This window comes from Neolamprologus multifasciatus, chromosome 16 (assembly GCF_963576455.1).
Source record: "Neolamprologus multifasciatus chromosome 16, fNeoMul1.2, whole genome shotgun sequence".
Lineage (NCBI taxonomy): Eukaryota > Metazoa > Chordata > Actinopteri > Cichliformes > Cichlidae > Neolamprologus > Neolamprologus multifasciatus.
The window spans coordinates 33,108,864-33,136,168 of NC_140454.1; the positions used below are offsets into that span (position 1 = coordinate 33,108,864).

At 43.8% G+C, this 27,305-nt stretch overlaps 1 protein-coding gene across 8 annotated transcripts in view; it reads right to left on the minus strand.

Moving 5' to 3' along the window:
• Positions 1-1,684: 1,684 nt before the first annotated feature.
• Positions 1,685-27,305, minus strand: part of LOC146501131 (partitioning defective 3 homolog B-like) — a 269,394-nt gene continuing 243,773 nt past the window's right edge. For 7 of the 8 annotated variants that reach the window (XM_085136428.1, XM_085136430.1, XM_085136429.1 and 4 more), the window contains 3 exons: positions 17,157-17,366; positions 15,497-15,640; positions 1,685-15,376 (listed from right to left, as the gene is read on the minus strand). In XM_085136428.1, coding sequence (XP_084992554.1) covers positions 15,526-15,640; positions 17,157-17,366 — 325 coding nt within the window. In that variant the 3' untranslated portion in view covers positions 1,685-15,376; positions 15,497-15,525. Of the gene's footprint in view, positions 15,377-15,496; positions 15,641-17,156; positions 17,367-27,305 lie in introns of those variants that run through there. The other variant, XM_085136433.1, reaches the window with a different exon arrangement.

Sequence of the window (27,305 nt, forward strand, 5' to 3'; positions counted from 1 at the left end):
AGACCATTCATCCACCTGCTTACCCAGCAGGCCTTGAGCTTATCCCAGTTGAAGGTGAGAGGATGACAGGTGGGAGGCACGAAACCTTCGACTTGCATGCAGGATGCTGGAAATGTGGACATATAATGCGTTTATATATACTGGGACCAGATAATGGGGGTGGGGAGACCTCACCCAAAATGAGATGCCACTTAAAGAAGCAATAATAGAGTAGCTCATAATTTCAGAATTGACATCAAATTAAATCCCCACTGTGATTTATTATTGCCTGTTGCATGAATTCTTCATGAAACTAATAAAAGCAGGAGAGATAACAGATCAGTGGCCCATCTATATGCAATATCCTTTTCTCGCCATTTCCCCCCATCTTTCATTCCCTCGCTGTCCTCGTGTTCCCTGATTTTTAAAAACAAAAAGCCTTTTTTCTCCTTCACCCTCCGGCTTCCTTTAATACCTCTTGAAGCTTTGTTTAGCTGTGATACGTTCAGGCGAGTTCATTCCTCCTGTCCCGTTTTCCCCGCCTGCCATCCTCACAATAAAGCACGCCATGGCCGCTAGTTTGAAATGAACTTTGCGGTTTGACAAACTGAGTGTCAGAGAGAAAGCAGCGAGAGAACAAAATCACCAGCTCAGGATTAGCACCTAACAGGCATATTTTTTCTTCATGTATGTTTATAGCCTCTCTCTATTTTCGGATCCCTGTCCCGCTTCAGTCCCTCGAGCGATTTGAACACAAATCCTCAGCAACTAGACTCTATTAGCTCGGACAGGGTTTGAAGAAAGGAGGAGATGTATTTTGGGAAGATTATAATTGCTCATGTCATGCTGGTCTCATCCCTGTGACTGACTCAAAGATTTGTGAGTGGCTGTGTGTGTGTATAGGCTGAAAACTCCCCATGGCTGTGTGAAAAATGTGTGTGGGTGTGTGTGTGTGTGAGGCAGATCGGTGACCTGACAGAAAAGCTTTCAACTTGGTAGAAAAAAGTCTTCTTTCTGTTCATTGATGCACTTTCAGCATCGTGTCATCCAACATGTTAAACTCCTCCTAGCTTCATCTCCAGCGCTCAACAAATGCTGCAGCTTTATAGGATCTGAAAAGCCGAACTCCTGGTGGCATTTTGTGGGTGGATGCTCTGTGCACAGCCTCTGTGAAATTCACAAACTAAACTCAGGCCAATCGAGCCACCGGGCCTTGTTTGGTGCCACGAAATTACATCTAACAGGGTCATCAATAACGCCTCTTTGCAAATATACAGTTATGACTGAAGAACCAGCCTTTGTTTGAGGAACGAGCCCAACAGAGTCCAACAGCCCAAAAGTGTTTATTTCACCAGAGTTTATACAACGCACACATCACATTTAGCTCTAGACCCCCGGAAAAATACCACGCTCCTTTGCAGAAATTTACGTAGGTGGGACTTTGGTTGCTTTTGCTGAAAGACAAATGAAGGCGTGCAATAAAATAAAACAAAGATACGACTTTCAGTGCTGTGAAAAAGTATAAATTGTTTATATTTTGCTAGGAAAGTGGGAAATAAGTGCAGTGGTTTATTGAAACGTGTGCAAACATAAAGGGGGAAAAGGCAATAAACAGTTTGTACAATTCTAACAAAGTTGAAAGTCAATATTTGGTGAGGCCACCTTTATTCTTCAGCACCGGCAGCGTTCTTTGGATGTTTCTGCCTTTTGTTGTGTTCTCTGTAGGATGATCTCACGCTGCGTCAGTGCTGAGGTCCGGGCTCTGGGAGGCCCATCCGCCACTGATGGTGTTCCACTCTGTGTTTTTCTATCCAGATGTGCTTTCACTGCACTGGCCGTGTGTTTGGCATCATTGTCGTGCTGCAAAAATGAAGCTGTGGCCAATCAGATGCTTTCATGATGGTATTACATGGTGGATCAAATTCTGACCCCACCGGCTGAAATGCAGCCAGTGTGTTACAGACGGCTGCAGATACTCATCGTCTCCTGACATCCTCAGTACACAGCGACAATGATTCGAACCAAAAGTGTTGAAATTTGATCGCACATCAGACGTGTTTACTCCAGTTCTTGTGTAATTTTCAGCTTTTTCTTCCTGTTTCCCTTCATTCACACTGGCTCCTTCACAGCAGCCCTGCCACTGAGACCATTCCTGATGAGCGAACAGTAGATGGATCAGCTGCAGATCCAGATATATCTGTCAAGTCCAGCGTCAGGTCTTTGATGCATTTGTCCTGTTTCTTAGGGACGCGACGTTCATTCAGTCTTTTAGGCCGTCCACTTCTTCTTTTGTCTTCCACTTGTTCAGTTCCCTCAAACATTTTAAGAACACAGCATGACGAGATATGCTGAGTCTTCAACTAATAGCTCTTTGGGAATCACCTTTTCACCAAAAGTACTACTGGATGCAGAGCATGTTAAAAAATAACAGGAAAGTCTGGATCCTTTGAAGCAAAATATAAAGAGATGACTCTGAATTTTTTCTGCAGTGTCATATATGGTGAAAACCCCCAAGGAGGAAGGTCTGGATATAAAAGTGTATCAGCATAGAAATATACAAAATCTGTAAGTAACAGATGTCTGCGGAGGTTCTCAGTCATCCGGGTCACGGCACGATCCTCTTAAGGGACATCCTGCAGTAGGGTTTATATACCTGAAGAAGCTCTCTCCTGAGAGGGGAAACGTCTCCGTGAAACTTAAAGAAGTCCAGTCGCTTTCTTTCCGAGCTCTTTAGGCAGTGTGAGCAACATCATTTGTTATCAGGTTATAGTCTGGGAAGGTGCTGTTTGCATGCAGGTACAGAGTCCATGTAGATCAGAACCACTGGATCTTTTCTGAAGCGGCTTTTATCAGAATTTTAAAAATGTATCTGGATTCAAAAACAATGACCAGTGTAGGAAACAGGAAGTCCAGTCTTGACTTGGATATCTGCTGTCTGCGATCTGGACATCAGGACTGGAAGTCAGACTAACATTTTTTGGGAGCACATGAAAACAGTCACTTTGGCATCACTCTGAGCACTAACAAGACTTTAACACAGGTCACAGTAACCTGTTACATCACTGATCTACTCTGTGACTTTGTTACACTACTTGTTAGAGTCGGCAGCCCGAGGTGTGCTGTAACAAACGTAGGCTACACATCCACACACTGGCACAAATAACACACACGAGACTTTCCTTTTAGTTTTTAAGTGTGAACACTAATCCGACAGCAAAGCTGAAAACCTGCCCGGAGAGCACTTCACAGCACAATGCTGCAGAAGCAGGTAAGGCTAGAAATAGAAGTGGAGTCTCTGCTTTTGTTTCCTGCAGAAAAATCAAGGCTTCAGCTGCCGGGCGGCAGATGATGGCATCAACTCAGCTTTGGGTGAAGGACTCTTTGCTGCTAGCTCTGTGTCTGTGCAGATGCTTGGACAGAGAGGATGCACTTGTTTCTACTCCAAGTCCTGGGTTTGACTCCACCAAGGCCACAGGCCTGTCTGTGAGGCAGCGTGACCTCCCCCTGTGTCTGAAGACATGCAGTTAGTGGGGTTAGGTTAGTGGTGGGTCGAAACTGCCCACAGGTGTGTCTGTGAGTGGGAACGGTTGTCTGTGACACATCTGTCCACGGTGGACCCTCGCCCTCTGACAGCTGGGATATATTCCAGCTTCCGCATAATCCTGAATTGGATAAGCGGAGGAAAATGGATAAATGGAAGTTCATATCTCTGCTCCTTAAAATTGTTAGCAGTACTTTCAACTGCAGTGCACCTAACACTGGTTATTCTTGGTATTTAATGCATTTATTAGAGAGGTGACATCACACACTTGGCATGTGCTTCCTCTGGATTGGAGGAGAGAGGCTTGTCCTGAGCTATCGTGGTGAACAGAGAGCTAGCAGCCCATCTACGGTCATGAGCTCTGGTTAGAAAGAGTACGCTCACGAATACAAGTGGCTGAACTGAGTTTCCTTTGTAGGAGGAGTTTGGAGAGATCCTGGAGCGGATTCACTGCTCCTTCATGTCGAAGGAAGGTCAGCCAGCCGAGGTGGCTCAGGCCTCTGGTTAGTATGCCTCCTGGGCACATTCCTTTGGAGGTTTTCCAGGAATACTCAACTGGGAGGAGACCCCAGAGGAGACCCTAAACTCACTGAGCAGATTATATAAGTCATCTGACCTGTGATGCCTTGGATCCACAGTGTTGCTGGGAAGAAGGAAGTCTTTGTTGATGAATGAAACGAGGTTTTTTATTTGACACGTCAGGTGTTGAATCAGAAATCAAAGGAATTTTGAATTTATTATTATCATTTTCCCCTTTTTTCATTTTATGTTTTTTCAGCGTGACTTTTCGGTTTTTGCCACAGTAATTCTTGCCTGCGTGTTAAGGGCTCGGGTCAAAGTCTGTTGTTTTAATATGTTGGCAATAAATAAAAATGAGTTGACTGGTCACTTGTGTAATTAGGGAGGTTGGTCAGCTCAGAGCTGTTGTGCTTTTCTTTCTCACTTTTTCTGCTGTAATTATTTCACAAAATGAAATATTATTCAGGAAAAAAACAAATTGTCAGATAAAACAATGGCAGCGCTGAGTGACAGCTTCACAATTACAGATTTTCTTTCTCTAATTGAAATTTCACATTAGCTTGTGCGCTGAAACTGCCGTGACCACGGAGTCAGACTCCACTGCAAGCTCTGCAGTAAAACAGCAGCTTTAATGGAAAATTAAGCCATTTTTCCATTTCACAACTGGATCATAATAACAGCTCCACTCTACACCTCTTTAAATAATGACAGCGAGCGTTAAAAGAAGCACGAGTGATTAAAATAAGAGACGTTTAAAGCGTGGTGCAGTGTGAAGATAAAAAGAGGGAAAAACAAAGTGAGGCGAATCTCATTTCACCTCCATGCAGACAGACTGAGGCCTTCATACGGATACAACTCAAATACTATTCAGTGTTATTACAGCAACAAATCTCCCAGCTTCTTATTAATCATTTAGGTTTTTGTTGTTGATGTAAACGACGTCTGTGAGTGTTGCTGGACTGACACACGGGAGCCTTTCTACTTAAAATATCAACATAATCGCTGGTGTTTAGTTTGAAGGGGTGAAAAAGTCAGAAACCACAGAGTTAGTACGATTCACCACACAGCAAAAACAACACACTTAAACACAGAGAGGCCTGCTTCAGTGACTCTGTTTCGCTGGGATGAAGTGTAGCGGAGCCCCTATGGAGCTCGTATGAAGGTCTAAATTATCTGTAGGAAGCTGAACTTGCTGTGAAGTTGGGCTTTTTCATATGTGGCGACTAATGCTTAACTTATGCTGCTGTGTCGGTTTGCAGAGGTGCCTCCCTGCAGAGCAGTTTTCAGCCACTGCAAACGTGCATCACCTGTGCAGCAGTGTAACACTGACTGACAGAGGTGTGGACTCGAGTCACATGACTTGAACTCGAGTCATTAATTTTATGACTTTAGACTTGACTTGAAAAAATGTTCTAAGACTGTGACTTGACTTGGACTTTTACACCAGTGACCTGGGACTTGAATTGGACTTGAACCGGTTTACTTAAAAAGACTTGATATTTCACCCCAAATATAAAATTTAACACGCATATTATATAGAAAGTGTGCACTATTAATTCAATTCATTCATTCGTTTATTCCAACCACACTCCGTACGTATGTGTGCGTGAGCTGTAGCACAGCCAATCAAATTAACCCGATTTAAAAAAAAACAAAAAAAACGCTCAAAAATGCTGCAAGGAGCTATTTTTTTCAGGTACATAAACTATGAAGTAGTCAAGAAAAAACCGAAATGCAACATGCAAAACATGCAAGAAGAGAATCACAGACAGAGATGGAACAACCGACAGTTGAAGTAGCATAAAGAACGGTAGGTGGTGCTTCCCTTTTGCTACGATGAGATAGCTGACTTAATTTAACTAGCAAATGTTGTCCAGGTGATACAGTTTTTTTTAATACAGTATGAGGTTTTTGTCATGCGATTTTAAAGCCGGCCCTACAAGGAACAGAGAGCGAGCTTTGCAGTATAACTTTATAAATTTTTCCTGCGTTACTTTCTCTCCAGAATATTTACTGCTGCAAAAGTTATGCAAAGAATTACTGCAGTAAATGAAACTGTTATAGAGTAAAACTGATGATGGGTTAAACACTGAGCACTGCACATACGTCACTTTTTCATTGGTTCATAAGGTCGATCTGACCAGCAGCATCAGAACGTGGAACAAAGACACGCCTGTCACCATTTTCTTCTCAGCGGCCCGAAGAACCCGCAAGAAAGACAGAGTGTGTGGGCTGGCAACATGCCTCAAGGTTACCACTGATGGGAGTGTGTGTGTGTGAGAGAGAGGGGTGGAGACGGAGTGGGCGATGGGAAGAGGGGAAACAGCTGCTGTGGAGTTTACCACAAGTCATCAGTGTGCACAGGGGACAAAGGAAATGTAATTTTTTACACACTTAATAGGAGACACTGTGCTCTTAATGCAGAGTCCATGACCCTGTGGGATGTGAATCTTAGAGCTCACACACAGAAAACAGGATTTACTGTAACCAGTGCTTCACCTCTGCTCTCTCGCTGGTTCTCACCATTAAGTGCTGTTTGCATTTCAAAGGATTCATCTGATATAAACAGATTTCTTACACATTTCCACACGATCCTCTTTGCTGCTCTACCTTCTGTTTAAGGCCCCTTCATCCAAGCAGGGGCCTTAAACAGAAGCCCCTCCAATCAGTGTCTTCTGATTGGATTGGTCACAGTCACTGTGCTTCTGAGGGGCAGTATATGCAATAATTATAAAGGTAATTACCAGTTATTATTATAAGTTCTCTAAAAAGCCTTCAGTTAATCCAAAATGCTGCAGCAAGAGAGAGAGAGCAGATTTCTCCTGTTTTGGCTTCCCTTCATTGGCTTCCTGTTAAATCCAGAATCCTGCTCCTCACATACAAGGTCTTAAATAATCAGGCCCCATCTTATCTTAATGACCTTGTAGTACCATATCACCCTATTAGAGCACTTCGCTCCCGCTCTGCAGGCCTACTTGTTGTTCCTAGAGTATTTAAAAGTAGAATGGGAGGGAGAGCCTTCAGTTTTCAGGCCCCTCTTCTGTGGAACCAGCTTCCAGTTTGGATTCGGGAGACAGACACTATCTCTACTTTTAAGATTAGGCTTCAAACTTTCCTTTTTGCTAAAGCATATAGTTAGGGCTGGACCAGGTGACCCTGAATCCTCCCTTAGTTATGCTGCAATAGACGTAGGCTGCTGGGGGATTCCCATGATGCATTGAGTTTTTCCTTTCCAGTCACCTTTCTCACTCACTATGTATTAACAGACCTCTCTGCATCGAATCATATCTGTTATTAACCTCTGTCTCTCTTCCACAGCATGTCTTTATCCTGTCTTCCTTCTCTCACCCCAACCAATCACAGCAGATGGCCCCGCCCCTCCCTGAGCCTGGTTCTGTTGGAGGTTTCTTCCTGTTAAAAGGGAGTTTTTCCTTCCCACTGTCACCAAAGTGCTGCTCATAGGGGGTCATATGATTGTTGGGTTTTTCTGTATGTATTATTGTACAATCTACTGTACAATATAAAGCACCTTGAGGCAACTGTTGTTGTGATTTGGCGCTGTGTAAATAAAATTGAATTGAATTGAATAAAACCAGCACCGGTACCAAAAAAACCCAAAGATTTATTCCTAACACACGGGAAAAGACCCAGGGAAACAGAGTTAACAATAAAAACCATTAAAAAAATAATGATAAAAATGATGAAAACCATAGATTTCACAGGTTCACATCAACACATTTAGGTTCTCTGACAGGAGCTGACCGTACCACAGAAAAGGCTGCCAGTGAATAATGCACAGGAATGTCATATGGACACTTAAATATTCAGACACGCTGTGCTATAAGCGTTTGTTTCTCCGAGCCCATTCTCACTTTAAAAACAGAGACGCCACTAATCCGTCTTTAAAGCCTGGATTTTTCCAGCTGCGCTCTGTTGTTTCGGCCAGATCTCATAATCTCTCCCAACAACCCGACCCAGCGCACAGTAGTTCTTATATTTTTCTGCAGTGACCACAAAGTGCTGAATGGGATTATGAAATCTGATGACATGGTGGAAAACCGATACTTGGCCATGTGTATCACTTCTGCATATCAGTGCTGATTTCTACAGAGTCGAAGTGCACAAACAGTTTGGGTCCAAGTTGAACTAAGTTCAAACTCACCAGCGATTCAAAGAACATGAGCGGGGTGCTAAATGTGCATGAACTCCTGATAGGATCTGTGCATGTCGTATATGATTATTGGGAAAACAGGGCTGCTAGCTGGCAGTAATTAATCAGGGTTTTTGGGGGTTGGCAGCTCCAAGGAAGCCCTTCAAATACAGTGTGTACACGAAGAACAATCACAAGTCAAGAGAACAAAAAGCAGCTGCCAGGGCACCAATAATAGCTATGACTGAACAATACCTTGCCAAGCAGACACACACACTCACACGTCCACAAACTGGCAACCACTCATAATAGGAAATCCTAATTACAATGGTTTACAGTGCTGATTAAAACTACTAATAATAACTGCTAATAATTACAGCATGCCAGACCTGCACTGGGAAGGAGGAATTACACACCCAGTCAGTCAGTGACTGTTTGGCAGTCAGTCAGCGAGTCAACCAGGCTGGCTGACGGCCTCTCAAACACAGCGACAGCCACAAACACCATCAGCGCACGACAGCGACGCTTCCACCGGGTCAGCCGGAGGACTCGGGACGCCAGGCTACGTCTGACTGCCCGGTGTGGGCGACCTCGAGCCTCAGATTCCCGTTCTCGATCAGCTGTTGTAGTCCGTCCATTCAGTCTCATGATTTTTGAAAGTAACTTGTAACTTTTGAAGATTACTGCATTAGAAAGGAATCCTTATTGTCCCAGTATCACCCCCAGAGGAAACTCATCAGTTAGCTTTGTGTTCCCATAAATACATCTTCATAACTCGCCGACATGTTGGATGTTTCTTCTGCGTGTAAAGGGAAGCTCTACGTAAATATGTCATTGTGAAGGCCGTCCACTCGCTACGCAGCTGCAGGATTACATAGATTCCACTTTGCAGTATGCATCTGCATGGGCAGCAACGCTGTCAGCATCAGGGACTTCACTTTTGTCCCTTTGTTAGAAGGAAAGGAGCAGGAAACTAACAGTAACAGTAACGCTTATTGGAAAAATGAATAACCGATTACTTGGATTGTAAAACACATTTATTACAATGAAAAAGTAATCTGAGTACTCTAACACAGCGGTCCCCAACATTTTTTGGGGACAATATTTAAGGTTTCGCAGAAAAATAATAATAAAATGCACATGTTAAACAAATGTGTAGGACTGCTTTCTTCCATTTGTGCAACATCTCTAAAATTAGAAATAAGAGCAGATTTCTCTTGTTTTGGCTTCCTGTTAAAAAGGTCTTAAATAATCAGGCCCCATCTTAATGACCTTGTAGTACCATATCACCCTATTAGAGCACTTCGCTCTCACACTGCAGGCCTACTTGTTGTTCCTAGAGTATTTAAAAGTAGAATGGGAGGCAGAGCCTTCAGTTTTCAGGCCCCTCTTCTGTGGAACCAGCTTCCAGTTTGGATTCAGGAGACAGACACTATCTCTACTTTCAAGATTAGGCTTAAAACTTTCCTTTTTGCTAAAGCATATAGTTAGGGCTGGACCAGGTGACCCTGAACCCTCCCTTAGTTATGCTGCAATAGATGTAGGCTGCCGGGGGATTCCCATGATGCATTGAGTTTTTCCTTTCCAGTCACCTTTCTCACTCACTATGTATTAACAGACCTCTCTGTATTGAATCATATCTGTTATTAACCTCTGTCTCTCTTCCACAGCATGTCTTTATCCTGTCTTCCTTCTCTCACCCCAACCAATCACAGCAGATGGCCCCGCCCCTCCCTGAGCCTGGTTCTGCCGGAGGTTTCTTCCTGTTAAAAGGGAGTTTTTCCTTCCCACTGTCACCAAAGTGCTGCTCATAGGGGGTCATATGATTGTTGGGTTTTTCTCTGTATGTATTATTGTAGGATCTACTGTACAATATAAAGCACCTTGAGGCGACTGTTGTTGTGATTTGGCGCTATATAAATAAAATTGAATTGAATAAAACCAGTACTGGTACCAAAAAAACCCCAAAGATTATTCCTAACACACGGGAAAAGACCCAGGGAAAGAGAGTTAACGATAAAAACCAATAAAAATGATGAAAACCATAAATTTCACACCCAGTCCGGTACCAAACGACTCACGGACCAGTACCGGTCCGTGGCCCGGGGGTTGGGGATCTCTGCATTAACACATCGCTGTTCACTGCAGACCAGGTTACTGCAGTCAGTGTGTTGGTCCTGTTTGTGTATCCAGTACTGCACTTTCCTGATTGTGGGTTTGATTCATGTCCAGTTTTTCCAGCTAAATTAATAAAAAACATCATTATTAGTGCTTAAAGAGAGAGGCGGCGGTACTCCTGCCATTCTTCACTGAAGCAGGAGTACTGATACTTCTGTTGACATATTCAGCTGTTGTACTCACCCATCTGGTAAAAGCTGAAGTACTCCTTCAACTTCTTTACTCAAGTAAAAGTGTAAAAGTACATGCTGTGAAATGTACTTAAAGTATAAAGTAGCTCTTTGGACATTTCTAACAGCTATTTTTGTGCAAAACTAACCGACTCACATCTTTCACATCAGTCACACGTAACTAGCTCTGATAGTCGACACACCAGGAGACTCAGCCCACTATGAACTTTAGTGGGCTGGATCAATGAAACTCACTCTTTCTGTGAGTGTAAAGAAGTTTAACTACACATTTAATTTTAATGTATAAAAAAAAGAAGCGCCATTTCAGCAGTCTCAGTTTTTCAGGATCTGTCAACACGACTTGGCCAAAAAGCCCAGACTGTCATTAAGTATAAAACAAAGTTTTTGTTAATTCACAGAAAACTTTGTTGTTTTATGTTTGAAACTCTGAAGAGAAAATAGAAATTCCTGTGCTGGACAGTTAAAAACTTTGTCATTTAATTATTTAACTATCACTTAGTGTGAAACGTTGCTGTGGAAGTCTTTAACATCAAAAGCTGCAACATTTATGAAAACACTGTTACATTTCCAACATTTATCTTTTCCTTCACGCTCTCCAAACCAGTCCAGTGGGCCAGGTTGGCATCTTTGACGGGGCGATTCTGGCCCCCGGGCCTTATGTTTGACACCCCTGCCCTGAAGGGAGAAGCAGAATGAAGAAACTAAAGCAGCAGCGAACAGATATTTCTGTTGAAAAGAGAGGAAAAGTAAAAAAACTGTCAGAAAAATAAATATGAGGTGAAGCTCACAGACCTGAGAGGGTCAATACTTCCTGCCTCTGGCTAACAGGCGAGTGTGTTTGGAGCTGCGCTGGATTAGGAAGCACTGCTGAGTCAGACTCTGCTTCCACCCATACATGATACACTTCTGATATACCGAGTACACCAGCTCCTCCTGCATTTTGCAGATTTAGGCTGAATCAGACGATCAGTTCTGTTAGAAACTGAAACTTTGGTCTTGTACTAATTTCCAGCTGCTCAGCTTGTGTCCAATGACCTGCTCAGCCGGATCATCATCACCAGGACGCCGTTGATTTTGTTGCTTGGAGGTGGGAAACAACAAAGAACAAAAACTGTACCTGAGCAGAATTTTCAGGTGTTGATCTTTTTAACAGTTTTTTCCATCTTTACACAAATATCTGAGCTTTCTACTCCTCACGCCCTCAGAACAAGCTTGTTACATTTTAGCATCTTCAAACATCAGACTGATGTGAGTCAAAATAGAGGGACCGATCCCACGGAAAAGACCGTCCTGTGGGTGCATCCGTCACTGTGGTGTAACGCTGACTCACTTTTGCTTAACTTCAGCGACACGTTTGATCCGGGCGCTGACGAGAGTCCAGAAGTGCACTGCAATTAATCTGGTAAACTAATCCGAGTTCTAACATGCATTAAAACAAAACACCAGCACCTGCACAGACACAATCAGAATATTGGACACACACACACACACACACTCACTCTGCAGATCCATACTGAACCTTGGCAGTGACTCAAGAGAATTTAATTACTTCCCTTCGCTCTCTCCCCATTGGCCAACAGGTCTGGGATATTCTAATTACGCCCTGCCTGATAAAACGCTTCCTTGGCCTCTGTGTCTCATTACTGCCAACTTCTCTGAGCCACAGTCCAGCACCTATAGTGTCTGACAAATAAGAAAGCACCTTACGCTACCCACGGCCACTAAATACTTATTAAGCCGAGGGAAGTGACCTAGCAGCGCGCCGGCAACACGCCAGAAAAACTAAGAAAACTTTGCACAGTAATCAGCGCTCCTTATCTCTTTTTTCTAATTGATAATTAGTCTTACATTAATTTGTGGCCATCTATCTCTTATCACAAAAGTACAATTTATCAGCTGCTTAAACGATGGACTAAATTGGGTTGGCAATGTTAATGATTCACCTTGCAGGGTACGAGGGACACGAGGGAAATAATTTCTCCTGACTCATATTTAATTAACCTCAGCAGATGTGCTCGGCATGCATTGCGTCTTAAAGAGAAGTAAAGTATGACGTCGTCGACCAGATGTGTTTAAAAATGAATATTTTAATGCAAAAAGTTATATACAAAATATAAAAAAAGTTGGAAAACAATGAGAGAATTGTTACATTATAAAATGAAATTTGACTTTTTCATATATTCGAGCGTTGTGATAAAACATGTTATACTTCTAGGTAACAGAGGTTATTAGTTGGTTCCTTCTACGTCTCTTTAAAAGGAGAAGCAGGAGTAACCAAACCCTTCGTACAGAAGATTCTAGCGAGTACCTTCAACTTGTGCAACTTGCTAAAGACCAAAGAGCACCACAGGACGCTCGATGCGTCGGCCACGCTGCGCAGAGTTTAAAACGGCTCGTGCAGTTTAAACAACACGAGGAGGAAAAAAGCGATCGAAGCTCTGCAGCGTACCCGTGGCAACAAAAGCCAAACATCCCGTGGCTCCGGTCCGATTCAACATCATCAACTAGCATTAAAAAAAGAAACGTAAAAATAAATGCTTGTGAAGAGTTACATACGTGAAAACTGTGTAATGAGACAGATACGCCTTCATGCAACGCGTCACGTTTTTCAAATACTGTTTAAAAGCTGACCCAGCATTCAGGTACACAGCGGGGAGACTCCTGACAGGTTTGGCATGAAAATCCTTCACATGTTCTCAGAAGGATCATTTTCTCAGGTGCTGCTCACTCTGTAACATCATCATCATCATCAGCGAGGAGAAAGTGATCTGAGGGGACGCGAGTTGTTTCAGTGTTTCTGCTCTAAACTCGGCAGGTGATTTGTTCATCAGTCTCCGAAAATGTGCTTTATTACTTGATTTGCAAGTCTGGTTTTCACACTGGTGAAACGTGACAACACAAAAGGAGAAATAATTATGAAAACTTCACACAGTCACTACAGTCACTCCTACAGCACAACTAATGCTGCACAAATTGCACTGCATTTACCTCTCGGACCATTTCTTCAACCGTTTCCTTTTCATATTTAGTCTGAAATATTACACATTCCTGACATTTCTCTCTTTATTTCCCTCTTTTTCTTTTCTACCTGTTCCTCACATCTTTCTCTACCTTTCCTTAACCTCCCTTTATCCAACTCTTGATACACAAAAACTGATAAAATCTACATGTTACATTCAGGTTGGCGGACCTTCAGCCTCGGCCACACTGAGCGAACCGCAGTCCACCCGACACCGAGATGTCATTTTAGACATTTAATCTCCATTGAAAGTAATACTGCTGAGCTTTGTGGTGTGAAACAGATGTTATGCAAGGCTTTAACTCTTAGTCACACTTAACTTTTGCTAAGTGGCAAAATGGATCTGCATTATGGTGCGGCGCTGACAGCACTTCATGTTCGAGCAGTGATGCCTACACCGTCGGGTCACTGAAACGTCCTTCAAATCCAAAGCAGAGTAACAGTGAAAGCGACCTCTATCCCCGCTCTGCAAAAAGCTGCCCAAAAAAGAAAATCCTCTCTGTCCGGTTTACTCGACGGTGTGGAAAAGCAGCTCAAACAGCTCCAACACATCAGAGACGCTTTAAAAGAAGGCAGAATGAAAACAGCTCCACCTGTGGAACACCTGGTTACCTTACTAACCCCGACTGTGTTATTGTCGTCCTGCCTTTTCCGGAGCTTCTTGCAGGAAGTCGGAAAATCAAATCACTCCACACAGGTGGGCGTGTCTGTAAAACGTAAGCTCGTCATACATTCATGTGGAGGTCTTTTTAAATAAAGCGACCATCCATAGATAATTTCCAGTTCTGCTAAAATAAGATATTTCGTACTTCTTAAGCTGCTTCGAAACGACCACGAAGCAGACGTGGGCTCCGCCTCGTCCTGCACCGAACAGCGAGGACAGATCATTCATATAGTGGTGTTCAGTGTGATTCACACGTATCAATAACTCTTTTTGATAACACAGGATATGATCAGATTACTCATAAGGATGAAATCTGTGCTGGTATTAGTGGCATGATCCCTGATTGGTCACTTCAGACATCGGCCGGCCTCTAAACAAGTTTTTTTGTTTATCTGGAGGAATAAAGCGTTCCAGAGTGCTGATTGGAGCGCTGCAATGTGTTCCAGCAGCCATTACTAAGAGAGGAAAGGAGGAATGTTTTGGAAAAGCGGAGGCGCATCTTTGCCCACATAAACGGTCGGATCTCGGGAATAAATACGCTTTCATTACACAAACATAATAAAGAGTTATTCATATCTGCATGAACCTCCATCTACAGTCAGTGTTAGTGCGTTACTTTAGGTTGCATTTGTGGATATTGTCCTTTATCCTGCTGCAGCAGCGGCTGGGAATGTGAGCTTAATTTAAATGGATCCAATTACCTCTGCAGCCCTGACAGATTCTTACAAGAGACAACTTAATCAGAGTACAGTGAAAAGTAAAAACCTGCTCATTTTAAACTCTCCGAAGATTCAAAGCAATTTAAATGACTTCAAACAACAAGACATTACGCTTCCTCTACTCTGTAATTAACCTCCTTTACTTTACCGTACACTCCTACCAACACACACACGGTTTGATAATGACGGGGATTCGGATCATCGCATTATGAGGTTTTAACTCTGCTTCAGTGGAGAGCTGAACGCAGGAAAACTCAGAATACGAAGACGAGACTTTGTGCTTATTGTCATGTCAGGACTCGATGTGTCTGCACAGCTGCAGTCACGCCGTCTTCTGCTTTGGGTTTGTTTGCTGTTGCTGTCCTCCTCCCTCCCGAGTAAAGCCACGCTGGTCTGTACCGAGCTCCCACTGGTGCCTGTATCCAATCAAACATATTCTTAAAGTTACAGAGGGCTGTGCCGGATTACTCGAGTACAGCGGCAGAATTTTATTCATTATTTATGCCGGAAGAAGCATTTTAGAGCTCAGCATTTACCTGGAATGGTCTCCATCCACAAATCGGCCCTACCTGTAACCCCCACCCCCGGTTCCACGTGTCATCGTGTCGTACCGCAGTCCCCGAAGAGGCGGGGTGGGAGATGGGGGCACGTCCTGCCGCAGGGGCCCTCTCTGCTGAGAGCTAGAGAACAACCTTGGATCAAAGAACAGCAAAATACTCCGACATGGAAAAGAAGGAAGAGTCAGACGAGAGGGAAGACGAAGATGAGCGGCAGTAATATGAAAGATGATCAAATCTGCAATATGATCGGTGCTGAACCCCAAAACTGTAGTTCCTGCGATCGGCCACTTGAGGCTGTGCACGGACGTCAGTCACACTAATAAAGGTTTGGGCCTCTGTGGCTAATTTCCCTGACAGGTGTGCAGGTGATGTTTTGTTTAAACGTATTAAGGCTTAAGTTTAAGGGCGTAGCTGCTTTGAGTGACCGGTGGATGCCGATGGAGGCAGCTGTAGCTAGCGGCCGTCTACTGAAGGCTGTTGGTGTCTTTAACCCTTTAAAACCGGTCAGAGCGGCACGCTCTGTTTTGCGTAACTATTTTTAAATCCCAGTAGCTCTGCAACCACGTGAGCTAGCGCAATAATTTTTTTGCGTATGAAACCGGAGGAGTTGTACTTACATCTTATGCCATCAGCTTGTCCTCGGTCACAGTTTCCTTCCACATATAGTTTTGCAAAAACTGCATAAAAAGCGCTTGCAGCAACAAAAACATAATATTCCAGAAACATGCTTTGCCGATCCGATCAGCTGTTCATAACACTTCCTACATCAGTCAGTGCGAACTATCGCATGTCCGCCATGACCTGGCCGAAACCGGAAGTGACGTCATTTTCGCTGAAATGTAGTTTTTTACCGTCCAGGCCTCAATGAGCCTATACTGGTGTTTTTAAAAGTTATGTTTGACTTTATGACTTTCTGTGTTGTTTCTGGGATGCTTAGGACTCATATTGCACTGCTGGAAATAGTTTATTTTGATGCATATGCTGCTTTTTTGCAAATTTGCACTATAATATTTATTTTCGTTTTTCCTGCAGTATATAAAAATTGGTATATTTCAAAAATAAAACTATGAAGACACTCAAAATAAATTTCCTGTGGTGGGAAACTATTTTGTGCAACTTTTTTGTATTTACAGTTTTGAGGGATAAGCCTCTTAAATTTCTCTAACTAGAAATATATGTTAAAAAAACAAAAACGATTTTCAATTTTTTTGTAGTTTATTGCACTTTTTTGCAATTTATGTAATTACTATGCACTTAATGCATACATATTATTAAAATTTGGGCTGTAATGGTTGTATTGATGTATAGCAACTTGAAATGCTCCCAAAAATGGCTCCACAGCATGTAAACATATAATATAAGCTCTGGCGGACTTGGTTCTATGGTAGGTCTTAAAGGGTTAATGTGGTTATCTGTCAAATAATTTGTCTTTCTTTGTGACTATTTGGACTAACAGGCAGTCTGAGAAGTCTGAGCTCTAGTTTTAGTTTAGCAGGCAACAGCTCATAATCTAGAGCTCCGCCCCCTCGTCCAGGTACGCTGCACTGGAATCACAAAACCAGCACAACAGCATCGTAGCGTACGTACAGTACACATGCAGATCCTGGTATGAGGGTACTTTCCTGCATATAATTACCTAGGGTGGGGGTAGTAGCCAGGGTCAATGCCTCGAGGGTCTCCTTGCCGTGGGTATGGCTGACCAGGTGGGTAGTTGGGGTAAGATGGGGCAGACTGGGAGGTGGGGTAGGATGGTGCCTGGGGGTATCCCTGCTGGGCGTGTGGAGGCCCGGGGTAGGGACCTGACCATGGCTGCATGGGGTAGTCAGCTGCATCTAACGGACCTCGTCTGGAAAAGAGAATTTTATGCATTTAAGAGAGAGAAATTTGAGAGCACAATCAGACTGAAGCAAAGAAACCGTCGGATGTTGCCATTGGTAACGTTGCATCCTTAACCAGTCAGTCATAAGGCAGACGCAGCCAGTGGCTGGATGGTTCAAAAACTTGTTCTGGGCAAATCTCCACGACTGAACTTGTTTATAGTACGAAGCGTCCTTTTTTCCAACTGCTGAGAAGTCGCTCAATGAACCGGACCCAGCCAAACACAGGAGGAGTTGGCTCAGAGTTCACTGCTGTGTGACTCCGATGGCCGTGGCAGAAGAAGAGCCGTGACCATTTGTTGCTGTTTCCATGTAAAATCAACACAAATGCACGAACAAACAGAACAGACAGCGTTATGAAAGATAATCAGAGGAATAAACGCGAGACCCGAGCACAGACGCAGCGTTAACCTCCCGCTCTGCCCCAGCACCTTCACAATAAAACAAACAATCAACCAACCGCTGGCACAGCGCCGTCAGAGTGATGCTCCCTTCACGTACCTTAGCAAAGAGCCTACCGACAGCCACTGCACTGAATCTGAAATATTCGGGAAAAGCTGCTGAAAACAATTTGTTGCGGGCGACAGAGAAGAGAGAGGGCGAAGCACGCGCTCAGCTCGCGGCTCATCCCGGCCAAACATCACATAGCAACAGAATATAAGTGACACGTGACAGTTTTAAGTAGGCTAGGGCTCAGTTAACGCAAGCGAAGACACACGCACAGCTGTGGTAATCCGGCCGCGTCCCGTGAACAGATATCGATGTCCTGTGCCGGGGAAAGCGAGTACACAAACACATGTTGTCCACATAGCAAACATTACGAGGTATTAGATTTTATCTCTCCGTCTTTCTGTCTCTTTCATTTGTCTGCACGCATCTACTGCAGGATATCCATCCTGTATTCATGTTTATCATATAAACATATATCACAATGAGTCAGATGGTGGTCTCTATGCTGATGCTTGTGTCAGGATGGGTGGTCAGCAGTGGGAAGTGTCTAACTAACTGCATGCTCTTCATGTTTGGGATGTCATCTGCTGCCCCTCCCGACTCCATGGTTAGCATGTTTATGTGTGTTTCAGCGCGCACACACACACACACCTGTCTTCTTTGCCGTAAGTTGCTCCGGGTCAGCGTCTCAGCCGGACGGCTCAGATTTCTCTGCTCTTAATGGCCGCAGCCGTTTTGTCTGCTCTTCTTTCTTTCACGTCCGTCTTCTAGCCGTCTGTCCATGTGTCTGTCCGACTCCATGTGTCTGTCTCTCTCCCTCTTTATGACTACAGTTCACCAGGCTGCAGGGCTTGCTGTTCACCCCTGAGCCTGTATACCTGTGCCCCGTATCAGTCAGCCCATCTGTCAGTTAGCGTTTGGCCGCCGGACATGATAATGTCACAGAGGCAGAGATAAGAGCGGTGGAGAGGTAATGGGGGGGTGAAGAGGGCAGGAAAGAGAGCGATAAGGAGGGGGGAAGTTAAGAGGAAGGTATGGGAGATGAAAAACAGATAAGACGAGAGATGAGGAGGATCAAAACAGGAGCTGGAAAACAAGACATCATCTCTAAGATTAAGATGATGAGGAGTGATCAACACGCTTACATGATCACTTTACTGTAGTCTGTGTATTTTCTTATTTAGGGCTGGGTGGGGGAAGATTTTAGGCTGTCAAATTAGAGAACTTTGTGTCACTTTTTATCAGCCTCTATTTGCAACAAACCTGCACACAGAGAGAAAATCAGATACAGCAGAAAGGAGCAGAGGTGATAAGACAAAGATGGAGTAAATAAGCACAGGTGGAGGGTGCGGGGAAAAGTAGGAGTATCATTGAGTAATCAAGGTATCGCTGTCTGAACACAGACAGAAAAATCAGCTTCACATTTCAGTCTGGAGAGAAAATTCAAACGTTTCCTGATAGATGAGAATAATTTTTTTATGTTACAACCAAAATGACAAAAAGTGCAGGTCGTCTGGATCAGAGGTCCCCAACCGTTTTTGCACCGCGGAGCGGGTCAATGTCCGACAATAAAGGTGTCGCGGATAAATACAACAAAATAAAAATGATCCGACCGAGACAAAAACTGTGGGATTTTATAAATATAATAATAAACATGAATTCACTGTGTAATTGTGTAACTTTATTAGCAGCGTCCTGAAATGCACCAACAACACAGAGTAACATCCTCCTCTCGGGTCGCTATGGTAACGCATAAATATTTCTTTCAAAATAAGAGGCACAACTATAATATGGGAAAGACCCAGGGAAAACGAGTTAACGATAAAAACCCTGAAAACTATACATTTCACACCCGAGCCTCGACTCTCGCGGCCCGGTAACAAACGACTCACGGACCGGCACCAGGCCGTGGCCCGGGCGTTGGGGACCGCTGGTCTGGATGACACGCGAGTGATAAAGGGTCACGGTGCGCCTGACTGTTCTGTCCACCGACACTTTGATTCCAACTCTGTGGCTTCTCAGTGGTCCCAGTTATGAAGTGCGCACTGGTTCAAATGGCTCTGTGCAGCTGAACCGACTGCTTGTGGCCGGCTCACATTTCTCTCTCACGCCTCGACTCCAAACCTTTGTTACTCCAGCAGTCGAAGACGGAGCTACTGGAAACCACGAGCGGGGATTTCTGAGGTTTACTTGTATTGGTTTTGCAAATGAAATTTAAAAACGTCGAACACACACACTCGTTGTGCTTTAATATAGGAAAAAAGCATCGTTTGAATAAAAGATTCATTCGCTACCAGTTAATGAATACTTGAAAAATAATATCGTGATCCCCAGTGTGTTATGAGAGTTTCCATATTGGGAACGGGGCAGAAATCCCGTGGTAATCTGTAGAGAATCCACTGTAAATCCGGTGGCAAGTTTGGAATTCTCCCTCCAGGAACCCAGTCAGCACCGCGCGGCAGCTGGGGATTAGGGAGCGATGTGGATGGAACCCATTACTGGCATGCATACACACACCCAGTATGAGAACTAAAACACTTATGTAGACATGCACACAGTGAGAACATTTATCATCAACACACGAAAGAGGACAGGCGCGCTGTTTAAATACAGCCCGTAACTCCTAATCACCCCCCTCCCGAACCCCACGCACTCTGGAGGAGGCAAATTGGCACACAGCTGGAGAAGAGTTAAGACCAAACGAGGGGCTGGTGGTCTCTGTGTGTGTGTGTGTGTGAGAAAGACAGACGAGAGAAACAGATGTAATGAATGAGAACAGCTTCCTGGCTCATGCAACAACTACTTTAACATAATTGAGAGAGTCATCAAACCAAAACGAGGAATTGAAAACATTCCAGGCAGAACAGCGAAGCCGCTGAGCGCTCAGTTTGAAGGGAAATTCAACTATGTAATACCTGTTTAGGGATGACTTCCTTAATGCTGTTATGTGGATAGCGCGCTCACAGTTACACGGGTCACATATTCAAAAGGATAATTGGAAGGATTTCTCTCCGTGTCTGACAGTAATTGGGAGTAATGTGATCCTTACTAATTCCCCGGTATTTAAGAGATTTCTGATGGATTTCAGGGGAAACAAGGACTTGTTATATGTCATGTGCACCTGCCCCGCTCTCTCATAAACACACACTTTCACTGACTCTTTCTAAAAGGGCTGCTTACAGCTGTTGGGCTGCTGCACACACATGCACAGAGTCATCTATCACGCAGGCCTGCCTCTCAGCAACTTTTAAAAACAGAGACAAGATGCAGCTTTGTGTCACAGCGCATTAAAAAACTCCTGAGAGCCAATGACAGCGCAGATAGATGGCCTCAATATAACCAAACACCGGAGCGCAAACGGCAGCGGCTCGACGCGAGGAGTCACAGACGGAAGCTGAGGTAAAAAATAAATAAAGGCGGGCGGGGAGGCGAAGAGTAATATTTAAAGTAAGTGAAGAAGAAGTGGAGGAAATGAACTAGCGAAGCTTTAATTCAGTTATATCTTTATGAGTCTTTACAGAGCCGAAGCCTCGCTTCGTGTCGATATCCACTTGAACGTGATTTGAGATTTGAAGCCGGGAAAGCGCTTCATATCTTCAGATTGCATTCAACAGTGTCAGATTCTTTGTCAATGAGAGTCGTGCTATTTTGACAGTGTGGTAATAAAACAGATTAATAGCTCAAATTGTTCTGCGACTGCTGTCGTAATGTCATTTCGTGAGTCGCGGCGAAAACAGAGCCGCTGTGGTTTAATGTTGCCGGAGTTAAACTAACTTTAACTTTGTTTCATCTTCCTAATGCGATACTTCATTATGAAGCTTTAATCACAGACGCCGGCGTCCAAACAATGAGGCAATAAAAGCTTAAGTGGAAAATAATGAAGGGCGGAGAAATATCTTATTATCTAAGGAAGGCGAGAGAAAGACAGTAAAGCCTGTTTATCGGAGGAGCGATGGAGGAAGATACAGGATTTCGAGTTGTTTTATTTTTGCCAATTAACATTTAATACTGTTTTAAACTGTTTTAATATGTTTAGATATTGTGAATTAAACTGGTATATTACCCACCAGTGGGGAGGGAACGTGGCCCAAACATGTTATACAGCTGCTTCTTTGTAAGGCAAAAATAATATTTACATTATAAGGTTAATGTAGCTGCAGAGCGACGGTGCTGGCTGTGGAGCCTTTTCACTGTAACAAATAATATGGCACATCCACCAGTTTGAGACTGGGAGGAGACAGTGAGGCTGGTGTAGTCCCAAGACTGGATTTACATATTTATCCTTATATAAACTTTTATAAATAAATCAAAGTTAGCTACACCTGTCGTAACGACGGCTGAAGCTCTGACTGCCTGATAATCCTGAAACCTTTAAGGTTTCCATTTCCTTTACATATAGGCAGTGCCCCTCCCCTCACTCTGATCCACAGGGAGTAAAGTCACCGCACAATTAGCTCAACAAGTGCTTTTACACATTTGTGGCATAAATACGTAAGCACACAAGAGCTTCAAAAGCCGATTATTTCACCTGTGGTGGGGTCCTGAGAGTAATTATGAGTTTCTGTCATGCATTGTTAGTTATTCCATGAACAGAGGCACCGAGATGCTGATACGGTACCGGGTGTACTGTGTGCAGGGGCGGGGCTGCAGAGAAATCTGTGAAAAACTTTAAACTTTATTTATGCAAAAGAAGGAAGTGTTCAGAGCGACTGGCAGACATCTTTGTTTGACTAAGACCACACGAAGCTGCTGCAGGTGAGTCGCTGACAGCCTGACAGACTTGTGCCGGTAACACAGTAAGATGTTTCCCTGCTGTTGGTTCAGCTGTGCCGGTGACTGTCTCTGAGCTGGTCTGAGGGTGACTCCTATATCTCTCTTGACCTCTGACCTCTTGAAGTCACATGACACTCCATCAGTTCCCACCAAACACTTAGAAGATGGGGTCAAAGGCTAAGCAAGGGTACTGTGAACCAGGATTAGGGGGCATACCGTGTTCATAGACATAACACTGGAACGTGTGACACCATTTGCTAAAGCTAACAACCAGCTGGTTCACGTCTGGGTGACACAGAGCAAAACGCTTTCAGGCGATTTCACTGATAAGTGTTAAAAGCTGCCACATGTGAGCTTTATCATATCATTCGAATCACTAACCCACAAAATCTGTAGTAAGTTTTAATCTACCGATTGTAGATTTCTACAGTTTTGTATTCTCTGATTTGTTTTGATTTCATTTTGCTTTCAGTTTTTATTTTTTTGAAAATGTTCGATTTAGTTCGTTTTATTAAACTAGTTAATTTAATAAAACTCATATTAGTTTTATTTCTTTTAGAAAATGTTGAAAACTTTTTAAAAGCAGTGACTCAGTCTCGTCCTCGTCAGTAACATTGTAACCAAACTAACAGATGCTAAAACGACTGGTTTCCTCTGTAGTTTTATTTTATTTGAATTCAAATGATTTCAGTTAAACTTCATGATTGTCAAAAGCTGAGCTTTTATTTTTATTTAAGTTAACTAAAATAAATAAATGGATGTAGTTAACCAAAAAGATCTAGCCTCAGTTTCTGGTTTAGTTGAAGTTAACTACAATAATCTTGGTCAGTGACATCATGTTTTATAAACGGTGGGTTACCCAGAACAAAACACTTTATACAGCACAAATGACTTTGAAGTGTTTCCAGCTGCTTTGTTCTAAAACAAAAAGCCTTAAAAATCATCACATATAACACGTGTTTGAGATAAAACCAGCAGGTCAAAAAGTCATCTGCTTTCATATCTGCTTCCTAGATGTGATGTAGTGTAAATACAAACCAACTCCATGGCAGCTTTAAGCAGAGCAGCTGTGCTCTCAGGTGTTAGAATTAAAGGTAAGCTGAGTTAAAAGTCTGCATGAAGCTGCACATCCACCTGGTTGATGTTATTTTCTCACTACACTAAATTAAGCACTGCGCTGACGGTGAGCACGAGAGTTTAGCTGTGCAGAATATCCATCCATCCATCTTCATCCGCTTTATCCGAGGCCGGGTCGCGGGGGCAGCAGCCTAAGCAAAGAGGCCCAGACCTCCCTCTCCCCAGCCACCTCCTCCAGCTTATCCGGGGGAACACCGAGGCGTTCCCAGGCCAGCCGAGAGATATAATCTCTCCAGCGTGTCCTGGGTCTGCCCCGGGGCCTCCTCCCGGTGGGACATGCCTGGAACACCAACCCCAGGAGGTGTCCAGGAGGCATCCTTGTCAGATGCCCGAACCACCTCAGCTGGCTCCTTTCGATGTGGAGCAGCAGCGGCTCTACTCTGAGCCCCTCAGATGGCTGAACTCACCCTATCTCTAAGGGAGAGGCCAGCCACCCTTCGGAGGAAGCTCATTTCCGCCGCTTGTATCCGCGATCTCGTTCTTTCGGTCACTCGTGGCCATAGGTGAGGGTAGGGACGTAGATCGACCGGTAAATTGAGAGCTTCGCTTTTACACTCAGCTCCCTCTTCACCACGACGGACCGGTGCAGCGTCTGCATTACTGCAGCTGCAGCCCCAATCCATCTGTCGATCTCCGGCTCCCTTCTCCCATCACTTGCGAACAAGACCCCGAGATACTTGAACTCCTCCACTTGGGGCAGGAACTCATCCCCGACCCGGAGTGGGCACTCCACCCTTTTCCGGCTGAGAACCATGGCCTCAGATTTGGAGGTGCTGATCCTCATTCCCGCTGCTTCACACTCGGCTGCGAACCGCTCCAGTGCGAGCTGGAGGCCCTCACCCGATGAAGCCAACAGAACCACATCATCCTCAAAAATCTGAGATGAGATTACAAAATATCATCCAGCTTAAAGTTGGTTGACATGATGAGCCCCACCCTGTGGCTACAGATCAGCATTAATATGGAGACGTCGACACAGACGATATGAAGGCAGCAGCACTGTTAGACTGTTTACACCCATCAGAGGAGACTCTTCTGCGGTAAGACGAAGCTCGACTTGGTGCCATGTTTTAATCATTTATGCCGAGTCTTATTACAAAAACAACCGTCAGCATTTGTATTCAAATGTTGCATCGTTTCAGTGCATAAAGAGGAAAACGATGCGAACACCCGAGGTAACCGTACTCCACTTTGAACGAGTCGCCGTCTTTAGTGACCCAAGTTGTCAGGAGGGCAGCTGAATGCAAATACTGAACACATTTAAGTCAAGAGGTTGAAAGAAGAGCTGAAAATGTGCAAATTAAATAAATAAATAAAAAGAAGACATTTTTTCACCGGGGACCGTTTTATCAACTAAGATGAAAAGGATTTATTTTGTTTCAGGACCTGCCTACTAATTCCACATATCCTGTGAGGACCTCGCATTCGAGCGAAATTTGTGTTAAGAGTACCAGCTGACAGTTTACAGGCAGAGAGGAGACCGCCGAGGAATCACACGTTCATCTGTATGCAGAGAGCAAAGGACAGAGGCAAGGTAGATGAATGTAGAGAGGATAAGAAACCACGTAAACACAAGACAAAGAGACGCGGCCACAGAGGGCCACAACAGGAGAGGGAGCGAGGAAACAGGAGGCCAGGAGGAGGGAGAGACATTAACTGTTAAATAATGAGGTATGAAGGACAGGAAGGTTTACCAAGTTTTAGTCGAGCAGCAGACAAAGGAAATTAAAAAAGAACAAGAAAAGACCTCACATCTAAAAACTGTACGAGAGGCTTCAAGTACGAGAGGCTGAGGCTTTCAGATGGATGAAGCTGAGACAAAAAACATGAAAGGACGGAAGAACGGGGCAGAAAATGAGAAGGGGGGGAGAAGAAATGTAAGAGAGGAGAGCGGAGGGGGAGGGAGTGATTAGGAATAAGAGAAAAAAGAAAGAATTAAACAAGTGCTGCCCTCCAGAGAGCCAGCATGCTGAAGGTCAGCATCTGCAGAGAATAATGGGACCCACTCTGGGACACACACACACACACACACACACACACACACACACACACACACACACACACACACACTCTTACTTCTTCATGTTTCAATGAAACTAAGCACCTTTCAGGGGCTCCGATCTGTCTTTGCCAATAAATTTCTGTCGAGTGTGATTAATCCTCCAGTAAATCATGCATGAATTACATGCCAGTGTAGGAAACTAACATGATTACATTCCCCTGTGTATGTGTGTATGCACACAGATTTAGGAAATATGCCTCGTGTGACTGCGAATGTGAGATAGCGCATAAAGAAATGTACTCATTAGCTGAACTGATAAAAGGGGGGGCATAAAAAAGGCAGATGAAATGAGAAGAAATGGCCAGAGCAGGTTAAAAAGAGCAAGTGAAAGAGAGCCGTAACACACTGAAGCACTTAAAGTAAAAAAAGGATGAAGAAAAAAGAGACGGAGAGAGAGGGGGGGGGGGGGTCAAATTAGAGCACAAAAAGTTTTTAAAAAGATGTCTTTGCAAAGAAAGAGAAACAGTAGCGAAAGAAACAGAAATGAGACGAGAAAAGGAGAGAGGAGAAAGCCATTAGATGAAAATGAGAGGAACTGAGGGATGAGGGCCTTCCAGATGGTAGGAGACTGTTGCCTCGGAAACACAGAGAGGGCAGAACAATGGGGATTTGGAGTGGTGTTTCGCATCCCATCATAATACGGCCGTGCCATTTGGAAACGGAGCGACAAAACTGCAGCCAAAAACGAAAGAGGCTGACAATTTACAGCAGGCGGCTCCTCCGACGAGGAATCTGATCAACAAGTCAAATGTGCGACGAGCTGATGGAGCTGGCTGATGATGTCATTCACACCCGACGCTCGCAGACAGGCCTCGTGTCATCGGCCACTTTCTTTCGGACTCGGAGCTTCTGCAGACTCGGAAACGCTCGTGATGTGTGGACTCGGACGTCTCTGTCCAAACCGCAGATGAAACTCGTCGGTGGTTTATTCTGTTTCCTGCTCGGCTGTTTTGTTGTGAAGCAGGTGCCATAGAAACACCATCTTACTGTAGATGTAAGAAGCTCCAGATGATTTTCTAAGAAGTTTGAGCAGAAAACACACATGTATGTGTTTCATACTTTGTCACAGTTTCATCAGATTCTTTATTAGCATATTTTAAAAACATGTCGATAATCAGCATTCATAGTGACATCAGTCATTTTTTAACTGTGTTTTTTACAATACAGAGCTTTAACCCTTTAAGACCTACCATAGAACCAAGTCCGCCAGAGCTTACTTTATATTTTTACATGCTGTGGAGCCATTTTTGGGAGCATTTCAAGTTGCTATACATCAATACAACCATTACAGCCTAAATTTTAATAATATGTCTGCATTAAGTGCATAGTGATTACATAAATTGCAAAAAAGTGCAATAAACTACAAAAAAATTGAAAATCGTTTTTGTTTTTTTAACATATATTTCTAGTTAGAGAAATTTAAGAGGCTTATCCCTCAAAACTGTAAATACAAAAAAGTTGCACAAAATAGTTTCCCACCACAGGA